The following is a 24,935-nucleotide window of genomic DNA, read 5'->3' on the forward strand; positions in this document are numbered from 1 at the left end:
ACATAATATACACAGAAAAACAGGGTATAGGAAACTAGATTGAGATCACGCTCCACTTTTTGGAAACAGCCTGTATATAAGAATAACCAAAACACACATCTGGTTTGTCTAGACTTAATTTCTATTCTATGACTAATTAAAACTAATTTTCAAATAAATCTGCTTGAAGCTAGATGGCCACTTTTTTAGCTGTCAGTGGGTGGCTGACTCAGTCTGGTTCACAAACCTTAATTCCATACACAAAAGAAATGAAAAAACACCCTGAATTGTAAGCAATCAAAATGCTATCAGAAACTAACAACATGGTTTAATTAAAAAGGAAAATCCATAGAAATTCACTTTTTCCTTTCCATTCTTCACACAATGGAATAAGAGGTAGTACAGAGAAGCAATTAAAATGAAGTCACCTTTTGCCCTTGGGGTGTCTGAGTAGAACCTTTACCACCAAAATAATTAGCTTCTGATTTCTCATTTTTCTCCCCTTTGTCACACTGAAATTGCTTCCGGTCTTATAAACAATGCATTGTCCTGCCTCTTCAGTTAACCCTAGGCTTCTGAGAATCTCAATAACCTTATTATTTTATAAAAAAAGGTAAGACTGCATAGTTACAATGCCACTGTCCCCATTCGATTAGGACCTTGAATAGGACTGGAAATTAGCCTGATCTCCTGAATTACAATGAACTTTTGTATAATATCTGAGATAGTGTTGTTAGAGGAAACCACTGACCAAAACCACCCACCCTCGCCAGGGTACCACAGTCACTATTTGCCTGAGTAATCTTACAACAGGAGATCCTGGTAAGGAACATGGAATTAACAAGCCACCACCAACTGAAAGGTCAAAAGGAGAGAGAAGACACCAGACCATATGTCCTACCAACCTCCCAGAATCCTTCTCGCTGGAATCCATCTTGGCTGAATGATGCGCAAGCCACCAGGGAGGACTCTGAGTCAGAATGACTGACCAGAGGCAACCTCAGAACTAGTCCCCTCACCATAAAACCTGAGACAGAGCCACGTGGCAGAGCAGTCCTCCTGGGTTCCCTTAGCCTGCTGCTCTCTGCCTGGGCACCCCTTCCCAATAGTTTCTTGCTTTGTCAACATGTATTAGTCTTTGGACAAATTATTTCCAAGTGTTAGGCAAGAGCCAGCTCTCGGTCGCTGAAAGGAGTTCCCCTCCCTGCAATAGGGTGTCTGGCCTGGAGTCAAATCAGCTCAGTTCAGTTGCTCAGTCGTGTCCAACTCTTTGTGACCCCATGGACTGCAGCACTCCAGACCTCCCTGCTGCTGCTGCTAAGTTGCTTCAGTTGTGTCCAACTCTGTGCGACCCCACGGACGGCAGCCCACCAGGCTCCCCTGTCCCTGGTATTCTCCAGGCAAGAACACTGGAGTGGGTTGCCATTTCCTTCTCCAATGCATGAAAGTAAAAAGTGAAAGTGAAGTCGCTCAGTCGTGTCCAACTCTTAGCGACCCCATGGACTGCAGCCCACCAGGCTCCTCCATCCATGGGATTTTCCAGGCAAGAGGACTGAAGTGGGGTGCCATTGCCTTTTCCGCCAGGCCTCCCTATCCATCACCAACTTTCAGAGTTTACCCAAACTCATGTCCATTGAGTTGGTGATGCCATCCAACCATCTCATTCTCTGTCGTCCCCTTCTCCTCCTGCCTTCAATCTTCCCCAGCATCAGAGTCTTTTCGAATGTCAGTTCTTCACGTCAGGTGGCCAAAATATTGGAGTTTCAGCTTCAGCATCAGTCCTTCCAAGTCTTCTCCAACACCACAGTTCAAAAGCATCAATCCTTTGGTGCTCAGATTTCTTTATAGTCCAGCTCTCACATCCACATGTGACTACTGGAAAAACCATAGCTTTGACTAGACGGACTTTTGCTGGCAAAGTAGTGTCTCTGCTTTTTAATATGCTGTTTAGGTTGATCATAACTTTTCTTCCAAGGAGCAAGCGTCTTTTAATTTCATGGCTGCAGTCACCATCTGCAGTGGTTTTGGAGCCCAAAATAATAAAGTCTGTCACTGTTTCCCCATCTATTTGCCATGAAGTGATGGGACCAGTTGCCACGATCTTAACATAAATAAATGGGTGCAAATGATTCTGTTTGTGACCATAAGGTGCACCCTGAACCTGTCCTGCAAAGAGCATGACGGGAGGGAGGATTCACAGGGCATGAGGATACCAACACTGTTGCAAAACCCAACTCCCATCCCTCAGATGAAAACACACCCACTCTTCTGACCTTTAAACAAACGCTTCACCAATTACCCAGAGAAACTAAAACACAGCACACGCAGCACTGCAGGCGAGCCACCGAAACCACCTGGTCATATCACACAGCACAGCCAGAGGCTCAGAACTGGAGATTCATGAAGCTGACCACTAGCAGTCCATCACAATGTTCACACAAATAAAACACTCTACATCATTTCTAGACTATTCACATTACACTCAGGCATGTCCTCACAATACGGCAAACACAGGGGCATCTAGTAAACCCTGGGATAGCTTCCAGGGAAGTGAGCACTACTGAGGTTCAAAGTAGTGACAGGTCCATGTGCAAGGTCTCACTGAGGCTCAGGAGCATGAGAAATGGAAAGTGAGGCTCCATCGGAGCTTGACGTGGGTAGAAGGGTGCATGGTGAAGAAAATGTTAAACCACAGGGTGATACAATCAGGAGAGAGCTACAGCATCACTGAGAAGAGAATCCTTCCCTTTGGTGAGTGCCCCCATGGAGTCCCCTCCCAGCAAGCCCGGTGACACACAGGACAAGAGAGAGAATGTGCTTACTGTAGCACTCGGGAGTGGCTGAAATCTTTCAGATCTGAGTCTTCATAATGCGGGCTTATCATCCCCAGCCCGCTGTCACTCAGCATGCGTTTCCGGAGAGCAGGATTCCACCAGTCTGTCATTCTGGGAGAGAGAAAGATACCAGACACTGAAAGTCAGCCATGGGACTTAGTCTGCCCTTTCTCAGGATGAGTTTTGTCTTCAAACGAGAGGAGAAAATTAATCTTTATGGGGTATTTATAAGCATTTCACGTTTACTTGGGCTTCCCAGCTGGCATTTAGTGGTAAAGAATCTACCTGCAAGCAGGTGACACAGATTCAATCCCTGGGTTGGGAACATCCCCCGGAGAAGGAAATGGCAACCCACTCCAGGACTCTTGCCTGGAGAATCCCAAGGACAGAGGAGCCTTGCGGGCTACAGTCCATGGGGTCACAAAGAATCGGACATAACTGAAGCCACTTGGCACATTTTTTAGTTTGTTTAATTTGAGAAAACTTAATTTTGAGATTAAGTAATTTTAAATATGACACAGATAAGAAGTAATAGCAGGGGACTTTCCTGGTGGTCCAGCGGTTAAAACTTCACTTTCCAAAGCAGAGGGTGCAGGTTCAGTCCCTGGTTGGGGAGCTAAGATCCCACATGCCTTGCAGCCAAGGAAAACAAAACATTTAAAAAAAAAAAAAGAAGTCATATTGTAACAAATTCAATGAAGACTCTATAACAAATGGCCCATGTGAAAAAAAGTAATGGTGACTGATGTCTTACAGAAACGTTGGTTAGAAAATAAAGCCCATTCTCTTTCATCGTATCCCTGTTCCTAGTTTATTTCCAGAGGGGGAAAAAAAAGAGAAATAAGAAAGAAACTGATTCAAGTACTTGTGGATTTGCAGGCTACTTTATCTTTGGAACCAGAGCTGATAGCGAATGACTGGGAGGACAAAGCCCAGGGAGAGCTTGGCCGAATAGGCTCAGACTTCATCAGACCGAACACTACAAACCAGATCACATCGAGGGGAGAACACCTAGACTCCAGCAGAAACACAACTGACAGGCATGACATCACCCATGGCCTTCCCCACTACCTTCCGGGACTCCCAGGTTACATTGGGCCGTCCTTTGCACCAACTGGCTGTCCCTTCATGACACAACAGCTCTGGTATTACTCGCTCTGGTTCCTAAACACAGCCATCTATCTGTTCCAGCCGCCACTTCTATCTTTTCCTGGCTCCCCAGAGAGTCGGTATGTACCCCTGCTATCAGCTGGCCTGGTAGAGTGGGAGATACTCAGAAATAGCAGCCACGGTCAGATTAAGTGAACAGGAGTGAACAGGCATGAGGGTTTTACCTCAAGTGCACATGCCTATTAACACTGTACAAGGGTGTGTACACATGTGAATGTGCCATTTGAGTCCATGTGTGTCCACTTCCTGGGGAAATCCTTATTTTGACTATTTACCTTTTGTGTACCAGTAAACCTCTAAAGGAAACCATTGAACTTCACAAGGGCAAAGGTTTGTGTGTTTTCACTTGTGCACTGTTGTTTCAGAGGTGCTTATACTAGTACCTGCCACACAGAAAACTCTAAAGAAATATTTTTGAATTTTTAAAATAATCTAGAAATATTAATATGTTGGTGGTTCAATATGGTGGTTAAAACATGCATGGGCTCCAGCCTCAGAAAACCTAGGAATAAATCTCAATTTTTTCCCCTTTACTTTCTGCGCAATAGTAGCCAAGTTACAAAAACTCTCTAAACATCATTTTGCTTACATGGATTTAAGATAATAATAGTACCAAATTTGCAGGATCATTGTGAAATGATGATGATTCCGATAATATAATATTTAATGAGTGTCTACCAAGTGCCACTGCTGCTGCTAAGTCGCTTCAGTCCTGTCCGGCTCTGTGTGACCCCATAGACGGCAGCCCACCAGGCTCCCCTGTCCCTGGGATTCTCCAGGCAAGAACACTGGAGTGGGTTGCTATTTCCTCCTCCAATGCATGAAAGTGAAAAGTGAAAGTAAAGTTGCTCAGTCGTGTCCAACTCCTAGCAACCCCATGGACTGCAGCCTATCAGGCTCCTCTGTCTATGGGATTTTCCAGGCAAAAGGACTGGAGTGGGGTGCCATTGCCTTCTCCCACCAAGTGCCACAGACAGCCTTAATTTTACATGTATCAATCCATTTGTTTATTTTAAAAATAACTTCTCTATTTGACTCTTTTGTGTCTTGGTTGCAGTGCACAGGCTTAGTTGCTCTGTGGCATGTGGCTCTTCATTCCTTGACCAGGGATCGAACCTATATCCTCTGCATTGCAAAGCAGATTCTTAACCACTGGGCCACCAGGGAAATCCCTCAATTCATTTAATTTTAAAAGAATTTTCTGAGTAGGTATTATCATTTCCATTTTATTGATGAGGAAATAAGCATAGAGCACATAATAGTAGGGATATAAAATTTAGCATAATATGTGGCTCTTAATAAGTTCTTGATATTTCATAGTTATTGTTATTGTTATATATATGTGTGTGTGTGTGTGTGTGTGTGTGTGTGTGTGTGTGTATATCAGGCTGCCTGGATACAGGAAAAAAAGGAGAAGGATTAGGAAGAGGAGGACTAGAGGAAGAAGAGGAAGGAGGAGGAGGGATAAAAAAGTCAAACCACCTGTGTCATTTTTCAATGTGATAAGCTAGGCATTCCAGATGTACATGGGCTGTATGCTGTGGGAAGTCACTTCAGTCTTGTCTGACTCTTTGCAACCCCATGGACTATAGCCCACCAGGTTCCTCTGACCACAGGATTCCCCAAGCAAGAATACTGAAGTGAGTTGCCATGCCCTCCTCCAGGGGATCTTCCCAACCCAGGGATGGAACTCAGATCTCCTAAATCTTCTGCATGGGCAGAAGGGTTCTTTACCACTAGCGTCTCCAGACATACATGCACAGACACAAATACTAGTGCCTTCTAGTTTGGTAGGAAGTTTTGGTGTGGTGGGTAAAGACGGCTCAGACATGATACAGATCTGAGTGGGAAAGAGTGATTCTACTCAGGCATTCATAGATCGACTTACAATGCAACCTCAGAAAACACAGGAAAACCTGTACATCAAAATAGTTTGATTTCATTAAATATATCAAACACAAGGCCAAACCAGACACAGATGTCATCCTGCAACCAGCCTCACCACAAGGAATAAGCCCACTTACCCTGAGGCTTGCTCCACCACCAGGTCAGGCATTCCTGGGGGTGTGCCCGCCTGCTGTGACAACACCATATCTGGGTCCAGAATAAAAATCTCATCTTGAGAAATCTCCATCACAAAGTGCAAATGTTCCTGAGAAAGGAAAAGAAATCTGTCAGATGACTGATAGGATGCTCAAATCCATCATTAAAGAATAACGAAACAAAGCTATGTGGTCCTGAGGAATACTGAAATTTTATGACATAGCAAATGACCACAGCATATTATATTTTCAGAGGGCAGACCAGTAGCATTCCTCCCTGAAGGAACATGGTGGTAAGAGGCTGAGGAAGGGGAGAGTTGAATCCTTGGTTTGGGACTCTTTAACCAGGATCCTGTCAGGTATAACCAGAGATGGTCTGGCCTCTTTTTACCAAAGGCTATCCAAGTATTGACACCCTACATGCAACTTGGTCCAGCATGTGCATACAATGACCTGGACTTATACCCTCAGGATCTGCTCAAAGCTAAGTGGCATGGCTAATAACTGGCTTTACCAATGGATTCCATTCTGTACCTTCTTTTACATGAGAATTTGGACAGTGGGACCACTTGTCATCATTGGGCATAAGCATTTTGTTTTCTCCCCACCAAACTCTGCAAAGTGGTGAGTAGAAACTAAGTAGCCTAGACATACATTTGAGGTTGCGAATTTGCCAATCAGAAATAAAGTTAAAGAGGCATAAAATTTGGCAAGGAAGCAGTAAAACAGCAGTGTGAATGAAAATTTGGAGTGCAGGCTGGTGACATCTATAAGCCTACTTATCTTCTGGACTCATTTTCAAGGTCAAACCATGTCACCTTGAGTTCACAAATCACAAACACGTGAGGGCAAGTAACAAGCTCATGGCTGAGACTATGAGCATCATTCCAGAACTGTACACATTTCAGTGTTTTTGTTGGGGGAAAAATGTGTAAGATTAGTCTAGTTACTTGGGAATTTTTCACTTTCACAAATAGGTTCAAGAAATCTTACCTGAGATCTGTCTATTCGATAAAAGCGATCAGCAGAAGTAGCTAGGGGGGAAAGAAAAGGATATGGCATTCAGAGAGTCCTGTGTTACGGCACCAAAGTTATAAGCTTCTCTCGTACCATGATACTCCAGTCTTGCTGGATGACTGGCCAGTCCCTAAATCTACTTAGAAAAATTCAGGATTTCGTGCCTCTGCGGCTGCTGCTCCACTGCTTAGAAAGCCCTTCCCCAGGACTTCCTGGAGGTTCAGTGGCTAACCTGAGCTTCCAATGCAGGGGACATGGGTTCAATCCCTGGTTGGGGAACTAGGATCTCACATGACCTGTGGCTCAACCAAAAAAAAAAAAAAAAAAAAAGGCCCTCCCCATTACACATGACTATCTAAATCATTTAACTCATAAGCTTGGATTAAAATTATACACACCACTACATGTAAAATACAGACAATCACAACAACCTACTGTATAGCACAGGGAACTATACTTAATATCTTGCAATAACCTATGATGGAAAAGAATCTGAAAAAGAATATACATATATCTGAGATATATACATATATATGTGTGTATATGTATATATGTATGTGTGTGTGTCTATATATACATATCTGAATCACCTGAAACTAATACAAGATTGTGAATCAAATATATTTCAATAAAAATTTAAAGAAGAATCGTGTCTTAAGAACCAACTTGAATGCCACCTCTTCTGTGAACCCTTCCTCAGCCCCTTCCTCCCTGCCCCAGATAGAATCAGCTGCTCCCACATCCATGTACATTTGTAATATGTTTACACTTCTTATAAAACTCTCTTCACAGAGAACTCTCAGATCAAGAAGATATCTGCCTCTTTAAAGATCTGTTTCATTTCTTCCTTTATGTCTCAAGATATGGGCACAGAACCCTCAACAGAGCTGAAACTCGATATGTACTTATCAAGTGAATAAAGCTAGGGAAAAAAAAACTTTAGGTTGCCTGATTTCTGAGGAAATGATTCTCATTTTAGAAAAAAAAAAAAAAAAGCTTGAATTTGCAGAGTTAGGGACCACATCTCGTATTAAAGGAATCATTTCAGTTTAAAACTGAGCCCCTGAGCCATGTCTGAAGAAACCTAAAACAAAAAAAAAAAAAAAAAAAATTAAGCATTCCTATAAAGGATTGGGCTGTGTGTGTAGTTTGAAGGGAAAAAACACTTAATGATAAACTCTGGGCTTCTAGAAATTAATCTGATTATTCCTAATATTCAAAAGAATTATGTTCCTCCTCATTTAAATCTATCTAACAGAGTCCACATATTATAAATAGATTTTCTACAAAGTACATAGTACTAGAGGGAAAAACTCAAAATGCAAATAATAGTTCAAAAATCATACATATTTAACAAGGAGCTTCTCTCCAAAGGAAATAAGCTAAGAAGCAAGACAATCATGGTTCTTACCCTCTAAAAGCCAGAGGGGGGAATACCTGCCTGAGAAGGACTTAACCTACTTTGTTCTTTTAAGTATGACTGCAATCTTTAAACATTTTAAACACAGCTATTTCTAGAGTAAATCTAATATTTAGGTTAACACCATTAACCACACTTAGAATTTCATCTAAGACTATATATAAAATAGACTACATATAGAACAATTTATATACATTCTCATAATTTTCTTAAATATAAGTTGTTCCTCTGTGGATTTAGGAAAAACAAATGACTATGTTTCTCATCACGAGGGGATAAAGGACCTGGAGGGAAAGCGGTGTCAAATATCTTCAGAGGCAGCTGACAAGCCATTAATGAAAACCGACGTCATAATATGTGTGGATAAGATTTGACACAGATACGGGTGCTCATCTTCATAAAATGTGCACACCCTCACACAGCCCATCATTCACTTGTCCACATTTATAACCTTTCAGATGTACACAGAGCTAAACAAAAGAGAGGCATACAGTGAAAGCCCAATGTCCACAGAGATGAGAGATACTGTATAGTAGGCCCACTGGGAGTATCTAAGCAGAAATGTAGTGTAAAATGTGTAACTGGACAGAAAAGTGGGATTAGACAGTCTTTAGGGGGATGGATGGAAAATGGACTCATTAATCACATTAACCAATCAGAAAATGATCGACCTACTATGTATTCAACATGTCAGGCTCAGCAGAGGAGATGTGAATGAAACTGAAAATGCCCACCCTTTCACAAAAATTTGTAACTCATTCTGAGATGATGGTGTACTGAAAATAATACGGAAGTTCCATAATATGCAAACAAGATGCAAATTAGTACCTAATCCCCCTGCTGATGAAATCCAGCTACCAGCCTGAACTGAAGACAGGCACTCAACACATTTTTGGAAAAGGGGGCACAGAAAGGGACGTATTAGCTTGAGCAATTTGATGCTGAGAAGTTTGGCCAGAGTTAACCGACTTGCTTTGAGGGAGATAACTTCAGGAAAGTGTGCTGCAGTATCAGAAAGTCCACATTGTTTGAGATCCAAATACCAATCACATAGACGGTTCCTGAACAATCTTTCGGAAAATTAGAGTCTACTCAAGCCATCAATGCTTTGCCCTGAGGCTTCCCGAACCCCCACCCGTCCGAAAATACAGAAACACTCACCATCTAGAAAGCACCACCGTGGGGAGAGTCTCTGAGCTGAGAGCGCCCTAGGGAAGGAGGTTTCTTGGTCCTGGAAAGACACACACACATCCTCATGGCTCCACCTGAATGAGCTGAGAGCTGTTCCTCACTCCACATTCTGCCCCATCACCTATTTTTAAGTGTGAGCATCCTTTCCTACTCAAAGCATTGATGAGAGATTGAAGCATACTTTTCACTGGAAACACCCACAGGGGCTCTGCTTGGAAATAATTTATTTCACATAACAACTCTCGCATACAATTTCCAGGAGGTTTTCCATTTTTCCATTAAGTATTCATAAATTCTATAACTTGGGACATGTACTTCCTTTGGGAACTCTCTTTCTTTTCCTTTATGAAGCTGAGGACCTAGTGGCAGCTGGCTGTCATTTGCATTTCAGTTCTCCATACAGGTATAAAAATGTCCCCTACTAAGAGAATCCCTGCCACTCACAATTCTTTAAAACATAAAATTCTAGTTTTTATAAGGGGATTTGAGGCATTCTGGACTGGACTCAGTGAAATTGAGATAACTGACACAAACGGGACAGATTAGGAGAGAGGGCAGGTCTCTGCGGGGAAGACACTGGGACTTTGACCCTTATTAGCACTCTGAGATATTCCAATAGAAGTGAGGCTGGCTGTGCATGACCTCGTGTGTACAGAGGGGGACGGGAGAAGGATATGGGAGAAACAAAAAAGAGGTTAAGAAGAGAGCAAATCAGAGTTTATGCACTGACTTCTTTGGAGGTTGAACCTGTCCCACATGGTCCTGGGGCAAAACTTCTGCTTAAATCAGTGAATCTTAAAGCAACGCCGGACCAGCAGCATCAGCTAGGAGGTTGCTAGGAACACAAATTTCCAGGTGCCACCCCAGATCCATAGACACCCTGGGGTGACACCCAACAATCGCTGAGGTTGAGTCTGATGTATGCCAAAGTTTTAGAACCACTGGCCTAAAGTAACAGGGACTAAAATTGCCCATTATTAGGAATCTTGGGTAGATGGAGTTTTTATATGAATGGATTCTTCAAATTAAATAATGAATGGAGGAAAACCTGATCTCACTCAGGACTGGCAGCACAATTTACATGTAGAGATACAGAAGTGATATAGCATGGATATAGAGATAAATATACAGTCTCCATTTCTGAACTGGCTTTGGGCTACGTGAAATCTCGACATGTACCTATTTATATGAGAATTGTGTTTAATGTTTTGGGAATTATACTTTGACACATGTCATATCTTATTTTAAAGAAATTTATGATTGTTAATGCATTTTTATAAAACAACTAAAGCTACCAATGATCATACTAAGTAAGTCAGAGGAAGACAAATATAATACAATGTCACTTATGTGTGTAATTTAAAAAAATTTATATAAATGAACTTATATACAAAACAAAAATAGACTCACAGACTTAGAGAACAAACTTACAGTTACCAGGGGCAAAGGATAGGGGAAGGATAGACTGGTAATTTGAGACTGATATGTACACACTGCTATACTTAAAATAAAATGCCTTTCCATGAAAAAAAAAGAGAGAAATATCTTAAGGACCTTAATAAACAAAGACAAATGTACTCTGGGATGGATTAAAAGTGGACCAGAAGTAAAGAGGAACAGATTGTCAAAAAGGAAATCATAATGACCCAAAGTCAAGATCTGTCAATTTCTTCACATTCTTGATGGGCCCAAACAAATGAGGACCACAGAGGTGATATCAGCAGGTCTTCTGTACACACATAACTTTTTCAGCTTGTCTATCACACTCTCAATTCTCCTAACCAAAAAAGAGGACCAGAGTGGAGTGATGTGAGTATGAAGGTAATAAAAAACTTGCTGTGACTTTGTCTTAACTAACTCTCAGTGCTAACACATTGTGGGTATTCCATCAGGTAGCCTGTGTCCTCACAGAGGACCTGGCACACAGGTAGAGTGGGTGACCCTGGCATTAAGAATCCTGGATTCAGGGTCAGCAATGCAGTGCAGGCCAGGAGTCAGACTTGAGCAGGAAAAGGTGGAAATAAGGAAACAAAATTGCCCCCACCAGGAGGTCAAGGACTGGCCCCCAGGATTTCATGGGGCCAGGGAGCCATGGCACAAGGATCCACTATGACAGACATGGCAGCATCCTTGCCACTAGACAGTGAGAGCCGAAAGAATGGCCAGACACGTTTGCTTTGTGAATGCCGCACGTTAAAGTCAGTATAAACAGACAATTTCTGATAAAGCCACAAAAGCTCAAAAGCAAGCCCCTTTCAACGCTGACTGTAGACACTTCAGAAATGTGATTGTCTGAATGCAGCTACTTTTCCAAAGACAATCACATAATCCCCTGAGCTGTGCCACTAACCACCATGTCAACAGCCTTCAGGACTAGTTTAGGGCTTCTTGTCTTCTCTTTCCTCTCAAACAGCATAATCAAATCAATGATTCATCAAAGAGATAAGATGCTCGACTTGCTCATTTTGTGATCTGTTATTTTTCTTCATAGAAACGGTAGGACTTAGATGAATGCAACCGTCACTGCTCTATAGTGTAGGCAGACTGATATAACCCTGGATGTAATTATGCTTTCTATCTCTTAAAACTGCAAGCTCTTTAAATGAGTAATATTAACAAATACTGCTAATTCCCAAAACTCCTGATATGTGAATTTTCTCTTTTGACATATTCTAATGGAAAATCTGTTCTCATGCTAAAAACAGAGCATGCACAAAAGCAAACCTGACATTCCTCAGATACATAGTTTTGAAAGTCAACTGGCATGAATTATATGTAATTGATAAGGAAATTACCTTAACCACTATCGGGCAAACACACACCAAACTTGCCCTTAATTTACATTCAATTACTCACAGCTGATTCACACATAATTTCATGATTGTGCAGCCGCCCCATTAAATACTCCACTAGGTTACCCAATTAAGCAATATTCACCTAGCATTTAAGTACACCTTTACTGTGAATGAAATTCTTTTTCTTTCACAAAATTTAGGGAAGATATAAGCAGAGGCAAAACAGAACTCCCTTTGAATTGGGGATTTCTGCTTCATCTAATAATGTCTAGTCAATAATCGCAACTTTTAAATTTCTCTTGTGTATCCATCCAAATTTCTTCTTTGCTGGCCTTGACATTTCCTGCATCTAACCCATCTACACATTCATTTTTCCCTCTCTTTCCATCACCAGGCTATATACCAATATCTTTTACTTATCAAATCTATTCCTTTACTACCCACCATTCTTGCAGAAGAAATGTACAGAAATGGGATACCCATTTGCAAATCCAGCTTTGAAAGATGACAAAATAGTGATGGTGTGGTAGAAGATGGAAATGAGAGATATTCCAAAGTTTTCAAGAGCCCTTTTCTGGCGAGAATGTCTTCCATTAACAACAACAATTCTGTGTGTATGTATATGTGTGTGCGTGTGAGACAGAGCGAGCTGTCTTGCTTTCACTTGTAATAGCAAACAGAACCTGGCCCCAGGCAAGTCTTACTTTAATTCCCCATTTGAGCCATTTCTGACAGCTTTGATCTAGCACCCAAAAAACAACATTCTCCAAATTCTCTACCTAACACCTGTCCTTGTCTAAGACAAGACAAATTAATTCCCAGGAGGACTCCCTTGAACTGGCTTCAACTCCTCCATTCAGACGCTTCTAGACTCCAGACCACAAATTAAGAAGGGAGACATTTCAGAGAGAGGAGGGAGATGAGTAAGGGCAGCCAGTAGGAGAAGAGGAATGAGTCAAATATTTGCAGACACATGCTGTTTGCCCAGGACTAGACAGAGCTCTGATGGACTACAGCACAAACCTACCCTCCAGGAGTAGATTAGGCATGTAGAAAAAAAGGGATCAGAGGATGAACAAATGGTTGTAGAGTCAGATTTGACCAAGAGTGTTTTCTTATGAAAGTGAAATGGTTGTAGAGTCAGATTTGACCAAGAGTGTTTTCTCATGAAAGTGAAAGACATCTATCTATAAGGGCTCTAAAGGATGAAAGAACTTCTTGAAATTATTACATCTATAATGAAATATTCCTACTATTCTAGAGTTATTCTAAGTAAATTGATTCTTAAAGAGGAGGAATCACCAGATCCATTTTCACTTATTATTGAGTCCTACTGTATTTATTAGGGCTTCTCAGGTGGCGCTACTGGTAAAGAACCTGCCTGCCAATACAGGAGACATAAGAGATGTGAGTTTGATTCCTGAGTCAAGAAGATTCCCTGGAGGAGGGCATGGTAACCCACTCCAGTATTCTTGCTTGGAGAATCCCATGGACAGAGCAGCCTGGTGGGCTACAGTCCGTGGGGTCACAAAGAGTCAGACACGACTAAAGTGACTGAGCACACACACACACATTGTATTTATTAAACTCTCAAATTATTAGCTCATAATAGTTTGAAAACACACTTCTGTGTGCCGACTACAAGTGCCCCATACATATGGTGGAACCCTGAGTGTCTACAAAATCCCTAATAGTCCCTGGTTCCATTGTGCCACCATATCCATAGACAACTCGTTCTACTTTCCTTTACCTCTTTGTCTCTTCCTATTCCTCTTTCTCTCTCTTTCCACTTTCTTCATCTAGCACTGTCATTGGCCTTGTCCCCAGATGTCCTGAGAACCATCATGACTCAGGGCTTCTCAAACCCCTCACAACTGACCTTTGGGGACGGATAATTCTGTTGCAGGGAACTGCCCTGTGCCTTGTGGCATGTTTAGCAGCTTCCTTGACCTGTACTCAGTAGATTCTGGTACTTCCATGTCCCTAGTCATGACACACAAAAGTGTTCAATTGCCCAATTGTCCCCAGTTGCTCAATCATGTCCAATTCTTTGCGACGCCATGGACTTTAGCATGCCAGGATTCCCTGTCCATTACCAACTCCCAGAGATTGTTCAAACTCATGTCCATAGTGTTGGTGATGCCATCTCATCCTCTGTCATCCCCTTCTCCTGGCTTCAATCTTTCCCAGCATCAGGGTCTTTTCCAGTGAGTCAGTTCTTCCCATCAGGTGGCCAAAGTATTGGAGCTTCAGCTTCAACATCAGTCCTTCCAACGAATATTCAGAACTGATTTCCTTTATGATTAACTGGTTTGATCTCCTTGCAGTCCAAGGGACTCTCAAGAGTCTTCTCCAACACCACAATTCAAAAGCACCAATTCTTCAGTGCTCAGCTTTCTTTATGGTGCAATTCTTACATCCACACATGACTCCTGGAAAAACCATAGTTTTGACTAGACAGACCTTTGTCAGTAATGTCTCTGCTTTTTAATATGCTGTCTAAGTTGGTCACAGCTAGTCTTCCAAGAAGCAAGCATCTTTTAATTTCATGTCCCATATGAGGGACAAATCTCCCCCAGCTGACAATCACTAGGATGGTTGAATCTGCCTCTATTCCTTAGTAACCTTACAACTTGGAGTTAAAAAGAGATATAATGAAGTCCAGAGAGGGAGCAGAGAAGAAATCATTTCATAGTAGGAGGCCTCAAGATGAATCTTATTAAATAGGTAGACAAAGTTCAATTTCCCTATGAATTCTAGCTTATCTGCCAAGCTCAGGAATACTCTGAATCTGCTAGCACAATGCATTTTGCTTATCAAGTTATAACTTACCAGTTGCAGGTTACGTGAGCTGCATTAGGATGGAGGGGTGGGGGGGCGCTTTGTGTTTAGACCTAAGAGATGGTACAGGCAGGAATTTTCAGCAGGCTATAAATAGTCAATAAGTTCTTGTGTAACTTGTAAGGCCTTGTTAGGTTAATACAAGGTGTCATTTTGAGGCTTAGGGCTTTGTTGGCATTTCACTATGAATTTGGGAAAGGAAGAAACCAAAGCACTTCATTGCTTCAATGGCTAGGAACTGCCATCCGGCTCACTAATAAGGTGTCTCGGGGACTTCACACCTTTCCGAAGCCTGGTTTTCTCTTGAGTTTTTTTCTAGCCTTAGAAAACAGTCAGCTAAAATCCCAGCTGCAAGTTAGTGAGCCTACAGGAATTTTGCAAGTTTTCAAACTTACTGATGTTTATTCATTCCATGCAAGTTAATTCTCAAGTACATTTACTTCCATCTCATACATAAGAAAGCTCATTAGAAAGCATTTCAGGCTTTTTGCTATTCATCTTACAGGTCTTTCTCCTAGTCACTAGCTAATCTCACTGACCCAGACCAGAGACGTTGATATTACCATTTTCTGCTTTTTAGGAAACAAAAGATCTAGTATAAAATTTCCTGCCAGTTGGTTTGGTCACTTTCTGGATAAAACGAATGGCACTCTAGCCCATGTATTTTATATGCACAGGAAAATATCAAAATCAATCTATGCCATCTCAGCCTCCCCTTAGCATTTGGCATATTTCATCACTTCTGCCTTTTTTGAAATATATTTCAGTTTTGGCTTTCATGATACCATCTTCTCCTTGACTTCCAACTTTCCAGCCCCTCATCTGTCTCCATGACTCTTATTGACTGACTGTTCTCTTAACCTTGTGTTCTTCTTGACCACTCACTAGACACATATGACACTGAGCTCTTTTCTTTACACAAACTCTCCTTAAGTGCCTGATAGGTTCAATGAAGTAGCATTCCTTTGCTAACAACTCTCAAATTTCTGTGTTGAGGGATGAATTTTTCAACGAGCTTTGAAAGCCATACATCCAATTGTCTACTCACCAAAACCTCTTGCATCTAATAGGCAGACCAAAATTATTGCAGCTAAAAGAGAACTCTTCATTCACCACCCCTCCAACTCATTCCTACTCCTGTCTGTCTGTGCTTGTAATCTCAGCCAAATGAGAAGGTTTTTATATCCCCCTACTCCTTGCCTCAAACAGCTTTCTGAAAATCTGCTTAGGAATTTCCTCACCACCTTCTCCCTACTCTCCAGCCATGTTAGTTCAAACATCATTTCCCGAGTTAATAGTAGTTAAACTATCTATTTAATGAGCAGATTCTGGGCATCCCTAGACAACCTTATTCCAGCCTTCTCTTACTACCCAAATGGCCCCTGCTTTTTATAACTCTTCAAGGAAGTATGTGGTGCAAAGTAACACCCTGACACTCATCTTTGATCGCTGAATTGGTCATCCTACCTGGTCAGTACACAAACTTTTGGAAGTGACATTTATAATGCAGCAGTTTTGACACCGGGGTTTGACCTGACTGCAAACAAACAACAAAAGCAGAAAGATTTTGATACAGAAAAGTATCATTACTTATCATAGATAAGTACCATTAATCCTTCTGCAGGTTGTTATGAACAAATAATCAATAAAATAAATGTCTTTATCATATTCTAGAGTCTCAACCATCCCCTGCTATCTGCAGACTTGTACAAACACGGCATAAAGAAAACATGGTACAAAATATCCATATATCAAAACCCTCATGCCAAAATGACTACGTTGAATAAGTCAGGATAATAAATGCATCATAAAACTAATCAGAGGAAATGTTTGAGATGCTTTGATAAAGCTGTAAAGGTTTAAAATACCATGTATAACAATAAAAAATTCTTAAAAAAGACTTGAAATCTTATGGCTAGCAGTGCCAATCCTTAAAGGGTAGAAATCAGCTCTAGTTTAGTCTTTAAAAACACTTAAAAAAATAAAATGATATCTAGGTATTGGCTCTAGGTAAACATGCAAATAATGGATACAAGAAAGGTTGTGCTCTATCTAAAAAATACAGTGAAATTTGCCTTCTAAAGATTGGTGTAAAAAAAAAAAACAGTCCCAGAAGTAGAATTTATTTTCTCATAGTAAACACAGCTAAGTGAATTTTTGTCCTTTCTATTGAAGCCAGATGGAGGGCAGGATTCTGGGATAGTGGGGTACTTTCTCTGAGAAATAAACATACAAACAAACAAGAACACCAGGGCCACTTCTGTCATCCAGCCTCGGGATAATTAGGCTGCATAGCTACTGACCTACAGGGGAAGGAAGTTACCCGGAGGCTACAAGGCACAGGGGTCTTTAAACTGTTTTTGCAAAATGATGCTTAACCAGCAGTTTCAGGGGTAGTATAATAGACACCAAAACCCAGAATGAGATGCTACCAGGAATTATGATTTAGACATTTTAAGTCCTTCTCCCACATGGAAGTATATAGGGTCTAGGAGAAGATTTATTTGGAGGGTGTCACTGGTGTGCTGTGACTTCCACACACCCCTCCCAGCTGGCAAGGGTACTGGGCTTCTCAGAGACAAGGGCTTTTATGGGACAACCGAGAACACTTTGCATGCACCCCTTACAATGGGGCGTGGTGCTGTGCGCTGGCATCTAAATCATGCCTGGGAAACCGAATGGGAAGAAGATGGCTTGCAGAGGCCTGTGCTGCACCGCAGAGATGGGAAAGTGAGGGAGAAACTGCGCTCCCAGGGAATGCTGAGGCAAAGGTAGCTGAGTGTTTTCCCATGGACTGGGGGTGGGTTACTGGAGAGAGGCAGGCTGGGTTTATTGGATTCTGTCTATGAAACCAGGATGGGACAATCAGATTGCATTTTAGAAAGCTGGTTTGATGGTTGTGGAAGCACAGAATTTACTGTCTTGGTTCTGAACGAGAAACCCAAGTCCTGGTTGCTCCCGGCAGCCATCGTGGACCAGGAAAACGTCTTGTCCAGGGGTGAAAATTCACAGAAAAGAGAACAGAGCAGAAAAACCAACAGAAAAATGGAGTTTGAACCGTGGTCAAAGGGTACACAAAATTCACCCTGGATCTGAACTTTGTACTGACGTAAAGCAAAAGACTCCCCGTCAAGCTAGTTTGAGTTGCGTTTTCTAGTATTTGTCATTAAAAGCACTTCATTTTATAATCTCTAAAAAATCTCGGAGGACAGCCACAGCCCAAATTTGTGCTAGACTAGAATTATCCATTTTGCAGGAAAAGGCACAAGAATCCAAATGCCAGCTTCAACTTGGCTCTCGGAGTGACTTCTATCCCTCAAGGAAGACGTGGAATCTAATTCAAATGAGACATTAATTGAAAACTGGACTTCTTTTGGCCAGAAGGTAAGAAACAAGGAGAGTCAATTATACGTTACCTGGTAATGAACTCTCTGGGAGCCAGAAGAAACTGACTGCAGGTCCTAATGAGAAAATGAAAAAAAAAAAAAAAAAAAAACATACCCACATATCTTAAGATTATTTTGAACAAGCTGCTTCCACGACTACATCAACTAAATGCCCAATTTTATATTATTAAGCCCATCTGGAAAGCATCTTACTCTCCCCAATCCCTCAAGGTTAAACAATGAAGATAATGCCAAAAATAATAAAAGCACACTAAGTTGGACTGAGAGAAGAAAGGCCATTTAGCTACTGAAACTTAGAAATCTTAAACAGTGTTTAGAGGTGAGCAGTGTAATTTCAAGGATAGAGAAGACCAGAAGTAAAAGACAGGCAATTTTGTTGTAATTAATGGGGGTCATATTTAACTTGCACCTGGAATTTTGGCTTGTGAAATAAGCTGCTTAAGTCCCTTTAGGCACTTAGGGAGACTTTATTTATCTAAGACCAAAAACATACTGTCATGATAATTGTGTTTATACCAGTAAGTTGCTTGGCAAACAAGATTCCATAGACTGAAAAGAAAATCGCTGACCATCTCTGCATGATCACGAAGTGCAAATTAACAGGGCTGAAATTAATGAGGTTTTACAGGAAGATTCTGAGAGCCAGGCTCCCTGTATAAAGTTTTATAACTAAGTTGTTGCCGCTGTCATGTCCTGCAGGCTTCCATGTTAATGAGCACAGTGATTCTATTTACAGATGTCAGCAATCCTGGGTACCTTTGTCCTCACACCTGCTTCCCACAGGCTTTATCAACTTACTGTCTAAGTCCAAGTTTAAAACTTTTCCTCTTTATCTGTGCTTGCTCTTTACTTTTTTTTTTTTAATCCTACTTTTAGTTGTTGAATATTGGTGCAATGAGCCTAACCGTTAAGTTAATTTTCAACAAAGTCAATTCACCAGTCAAATATTTTGCTATTGTAGGATCTTAAGTTACCCAAGTGTTTTATACATATATAAAAAAATGTTTGTTATCAATTATGACTTTTTTACTGCAGGTTTTTTTGAGGGAGGATCTACAATAAAAGAATATTATTTTGGGAAAAAAAAAAAAGAACAACCTACTATATGTTCTAGGATTGATTTGGACCTGAGTCACACACTAAGAAGTTTACAAACTTTAACATGCTCGAGCTATCTTTGGTAAAAGTAGCCAAATGAAGCCACAAGTATAAACCTTGTTGACTTTTCTTCTCTCACCCTTATTAACAGTCACAGTTTGGCATCTATCTCAAAATATTCTGCATTCCCAATTCCAACTCTATCCATAACAATGCTGAAGAGAAAAATCAGTAATTATTACATTATTTTATGCCTCCTACTTGAGTTTATATCCACTAACAGAAACAGAATCTAATGTTCAAAGCTAAGGAGCTGCAAAATTCGAAGGGATTTTAAACACTATACATCTTCTTTATTTGCAATATTTACTTATGTATAATGTGTTGTCTGGAAGAGAGTTGCTCATGTTGGGGTATTTATCAAAATCACCCAACAGCTCTAAAAATAAAAATGTCTGGACCACATCCCCAAAAGTGATTCTAATGTACATCTTTCACCAGGAAACAAAGATGAAGAAATGGCTATTTATGTGTGTGTGTGTGTTTTGTTTTGTTTTGTTTTTGCCATTTTCAGGATAAGATACTAAATACTCTCCCTTGAAGTTCTGTAAAAATGACCCACGACCACTGCAGTGATGGATCTGGGTCTCTGGGCTTTGCAGGTGCAGTTCAAGGGAATGTACCATATAAGACTCCTCTTTCTCTTTCTCACTGGTAAGACTGAATTGAGAAAAAAAATAATAGATTATTCCTTTGTGTTCTGACACAAATTCTTTTGAGATAGAAGTTTTTTTTTTCCCTGTAGAAGTTACATTAAAAAATAAACCTAGTTGTCTCTGACTGAAGTTTGTACTAGATACAAATCATTGCTAAGTCGCTTCAGTCGTGTCTGACTCTGTGAGACCCCATAGACGGCAGCCCACCAGGCTCCCCTGTCCCTGGGATTCTCCAGATAAGAACACTGGAGTGGGTTGCCATTTCCTTCTCCAATGATGAAAGTGTAAAGTGAAAGTGAAGTTGCTCAGTCATGCCTGACTCTTCGTGACCCCCATGGACTAAGTAACCCCAAATCTCCCCCCTTTATTATTTATCATGCCCTTGGAAATTCTGTAGAGTTCAAAAAACACAGGTGAGCCGTCTGGCAAGACAAGGACTTCCAAGCAATACTTATGGATCACACTGGAGCAGCATCGTGCTGCTGTTAACCCCATCAACCCTTTCCCATTCCAACCACCTGAGGAGGAGAAACAGCAGTGGGGATGGGGAGGGAGAAGACACCGTGTATGCTTAAAAGATGAGAAAGATAAGGCCACCATTTTCCCATTCTTCCCCAAATGCCTCATTTTAGAAGTAAATAAAGATGGCTGATAATCGTTGACAAAAATGGAAAACTGAGCAGCATAATAATTGACTAAAGAAACTCACCTCCTGCAGGCGATCTATGTACATACGGCAAGTCTCCAAATCACAGTCTCCACGCACAACTAGAATGCCCAGTGGGATGGCTGAGGGCGAAGGAAAGAGAAAAGTCCAAAATAACATATTTGATTATTCTATTTTGGCATAAGTGCATTTTTTACGGTTGAAAAAGACCTCTCATAAACATTATTGCTTTTTTGGATATTTCACTCTCTCCCGGCACCTCTCCTATGAGCTCAGTCTCTTTACTTATGCAGTTTTCATATTTTTTCCATGCATGATCCATGTTGACCCTTGCCACCTGGCCAGCTTTCACTGCATTTTGTCTCAGTGGCCCTGACATGAACTATAATGTCATGGAAACTGTAGACTGACAGGGCCAGAGGCTGTTCACAGCCAACTGATCATTCATGCCTACATTTGCAATAGCCAACATACCAGAGAGGAATTAAAAAATCATGATTCTGGACATTACCCCTTTCCCTCTTAAATGCATGGGGCTTAATCTTTCTGTCACTTATTAGTTCCCTAATAAGAGACTCAAGCTACTCAAGGCACTGTTGCTACCTGGTAGCCAATACTAGAACTAAACAGGCAAGAAATACTTAAAAAAAAAAAAAAAAAAACACACTTCTAGAAGGTTCACAGCTATGAAATCCAGTTGATTTTAAAGATGGTCAGTGTAAATGTGGTAGCAGCAGGGGTTCAGAAATCAATGAGAAGAAGCTGTTAGGTGCTTTAAATATCTTTTCCAGGTGGTAGTAAATGTCACACAATGGTTTTAGTGGATAGAAACTCCTACTTTAGATATAGCCATAGGATTGTCTGAAATAATGAAAGTAGTCTCCTTCCCAAAACTTCAAAAAATGTATGGGTACATTTCTGATTTTATAAGTATAGTTATATTATTAAGCCCATGATTTAAAAAACATTTCAAAATCTTGGATCAACCAACTAGAGATTAACAAGGAGATGACAGGACAATGGTGTCCACTAAAGATTTTTAAAAATCTTTCACTCATTGAATTTTTAAAGCCTCATCATTGCTAAGTAGGTCTGAAATGCAAAGTGCTAGGACTTTAAAAATGAGTCATACAGAAAATAAAATACATTTAAACTCATGGGAAAATCTTAACTCACAAAGTTGTAGAGAAGACACACATATGAAAAATAAGATATGGAACATAGGCTATGGTAAATTATGAACTTAAGCCACTTGAAAACTGGGCAAGAGGGACTAATTCTTGCCTGGAGGGTAGATTTTAGGCTCTCTGAAAGATATGGAGCCCCATTGGTCTTTTAGAGAAGAGTGGTCTAGAGAAAAAGAGACAGAATTTATTTCTCAACATTACCCCCTAGATTGGCTCCTTAGGAAGATCAATACCACTGTCTCATACTTTAGGTTTACACACATAAACTGGAAGATATCCATCACCCTGTAGAGCTATGTAAGCCTATGAATCAGTACGGACTCTCTCACCACAGGAATAAGACTTATTTCCTTTACAACCCCAATATCTGGTAGATATTTAATAAAACTTTGTTTTTGTTTTTGTTTTTTTTTTTTTTTTCAAAAAAGGCAGGGGCTGGAGGGAGGAGGAAGACAAGCCTAGAGCCTGTTCAAGTGTGAAAGGGAAAGTGTGTCTTTAAGAGCTAAGTGTGTACAGGATAGACAAAAAAGGAATTTGGGAGTGAGAGCAGACAGTGTGCATTAGGTTGGAGCTTGCCTTTGCCTGTTCTTCCAGAAGCTAAGCAAGAGAACAGTAAGCAAGCAGGTGAGGAACCGTGCAAATGTCACATGGTTGAGGGAAAAAAAATCTGGGGAAATACTTTTTCCTCTCTTTTTTAATTTGTATATAGCTAGAAATATCCCAAAAAGTCTTCAGTATGGCAATCATGCATCTTTGAAAGGAATGAAAGGGAAATTCAATAAAGAGATTCCTAAAAGTAGTGACTGAAGTAATTATCCTCAACTAGACTACTCAATAAGTTCGAATAAGGTGATCTAGTTAAGTAAGAGAAGAGTAAGGATTTCTAATCTTTGACGAATGAGGAGGAAAATCTAGAATTTTGGCCAAGAAAGTAAATCACAGATTGTGGAAACAGAATACAACTATAGTTACCATAAGAGTCCATATCTGAATCTTGTTTAATAATATTTTCTCTTAATTTCAAATGTGCAAATGCAGAGACATAAAATTCCATTAATATTTACCTATTTACTTAAATGAGGAGGCATGTTACATGGGAATCCAGGAATTTGGTCAATACCTCGGATCTTCTTCTTACTACCGATGCTTGGAGATATTCTGGTCATAAATTCAATATACTTGGTAGCAGATAGTTTAAACTACACTTAGAGATTGGATATTCTAGACCTAAAATAATGAAAGTCTAGGAAAAAGTTTTCAAAGATGTGTCATTTATTTCTACTAAGAGTATAAAATCAGCAACTTTGTTGATTCCTCAAGAAGCTAATTAAGAGAAATTGTATTTGATCGATATTAGCTGTTCAATTGGGATTAAAAAAAGGAAAACGGCATCCTATATCACAATTTCATAGCATAATTACTGGCAATTTTCAAATTTATCCTATGAAAGTACTACTATGCACTAGAAAGAATTTATGGTCATTCTCTTTTGGATTCATAGCCCAGTGCTCTGGTCTTACAAATGACTCATGTTAGCTGTTTAGTCTTAAAACTTCCTTAACTCCTTTGATCCTTTGATCCTAAACAGCATATTAAAAAGCAGAGACATTACTTTGCCAACAAAGGTCTGTCTAGTCAAAGCTGTGGTTTTTCCAGTAGTCATGTATGGATGTGAGAGTTGGATTATAAAGAAAGCTGAGCAACGAAGAATTGATGTTTTTGAACTATAGTTTTGGAAAAGACTCTTGAGAGTCCCTTGGACTGCAAGGAGATCCCACCAGTCCATCCCAAAGGAAATTAGTCTGAATATTCATTGGAAGGACTGATGCTGAAGTTGAAATTCCAATACTTTGGCCACCTGATGCAAAGAACTGACTCATTTGAAAAGAACCTGATGTTGGGAAAGACTGAAGGTGGGAGGAGAAGGGGACGACAGAGGATAAGATGGTTGGATGGCATCACCGACTCGATGGACATGAGTTTGAGTAAACTCCAGGAGTTGGTGATGGACAGGGAAGCCCGGTGTTCTGCCGTCCATGGGGTCACAAAGAGTCAGACATGACTGAGCGACTGAACTGAACTGAACTTGATCCTTGGATTGAAGGCTATAGGATTTAGGATAGGTATCTTCTAGGATTTTGGGAAGATTAAATGCAATACTATATTTAAAAATGAATATTATCCAGAAGATCAATGTTATTCTCCCTCACTCCCTTTACTAACTTTTGAGCCTCTTGAGCTATAAAATTGGATATGACCAAAAATCTATTTTTCAATGTATCATGCCACAAGGATTAGCTGGTAGTAATTCTGTAAATTATATTCTGCTTATTTAAAATTAACTTCTACTCTTTGATGGAAAAGATAATTGTAGTACAAAAATACTGTAATCTGACACTTCTGTTTGAGGCTTTAAATGGTGAAGAGAAACCAGAAACTTGTGTAAAATTACCACCTTCCTTTTACACTGCTGACAACCAATTGCCAAACCTCAGTGAAGCTTCCTTCATCTTAATTGGGAGCAGTGAGAATACTTCTCACCCAAGCATTAGCATTACTGATCTTGATGAT

The 24,935-nt window shown here is 40.5% G+C and overlaps 1 protein-coding gene across 1 annotated transcript in view; it reads right to left on the reverse strand.

Moving 5' to 3' along the window:
- The window catches only part of DGKI (diacylglycerol kinase iota), a 492,712-nt gene that overhangs the window by 87,193 nt on the left and 380,584 nt on the right, over positions 1 to 24,935 (reverse strand). The window contains exons 22-27 of the mRNA XM_061165882.1: positions 21,220 to 21,299; positions 18,706 to 18,750; positions 9,624 to 9,693; positions 7,019 to 7,059; positions 6,008 to 6,135; positions 2,802 to 2,924 (exon numbers count right to left, since the gene is read on the reverse strand). Coding sequence (XP_061021865.1) covers positions 2,802 to 2,924; positions 6,008 to 6,135; positions 7,019 to 7,059; positions 9,624 to 9,693; positions 18,706 to 18,750; positions 21,220 to 21,299 — 487 coding nt within the window. The remainder of the gene's footprint in view (positions 1 to 2,801; positions 2,925 to 6,007; positions 6,136 to 7,018; positions 7,060 to 9,623; positions 9,694 to 18,705; positions 18,751 to 21,219; positions 21,300 to 24,935) is intronic.

This window comes from Dama dama, chromosome 18 (assembly GCF_033118175.1).
Source record: "Dama dama isolate Ldn47 chromosome 18, ASM3311817v1, whole genome shotgun sequence".
Taxonomy (NCBI): Eukaryota; Metazoa; Chordata; class Mammalia; order Artiodactyla; family Cervidae; genus Dama; species Dama dama.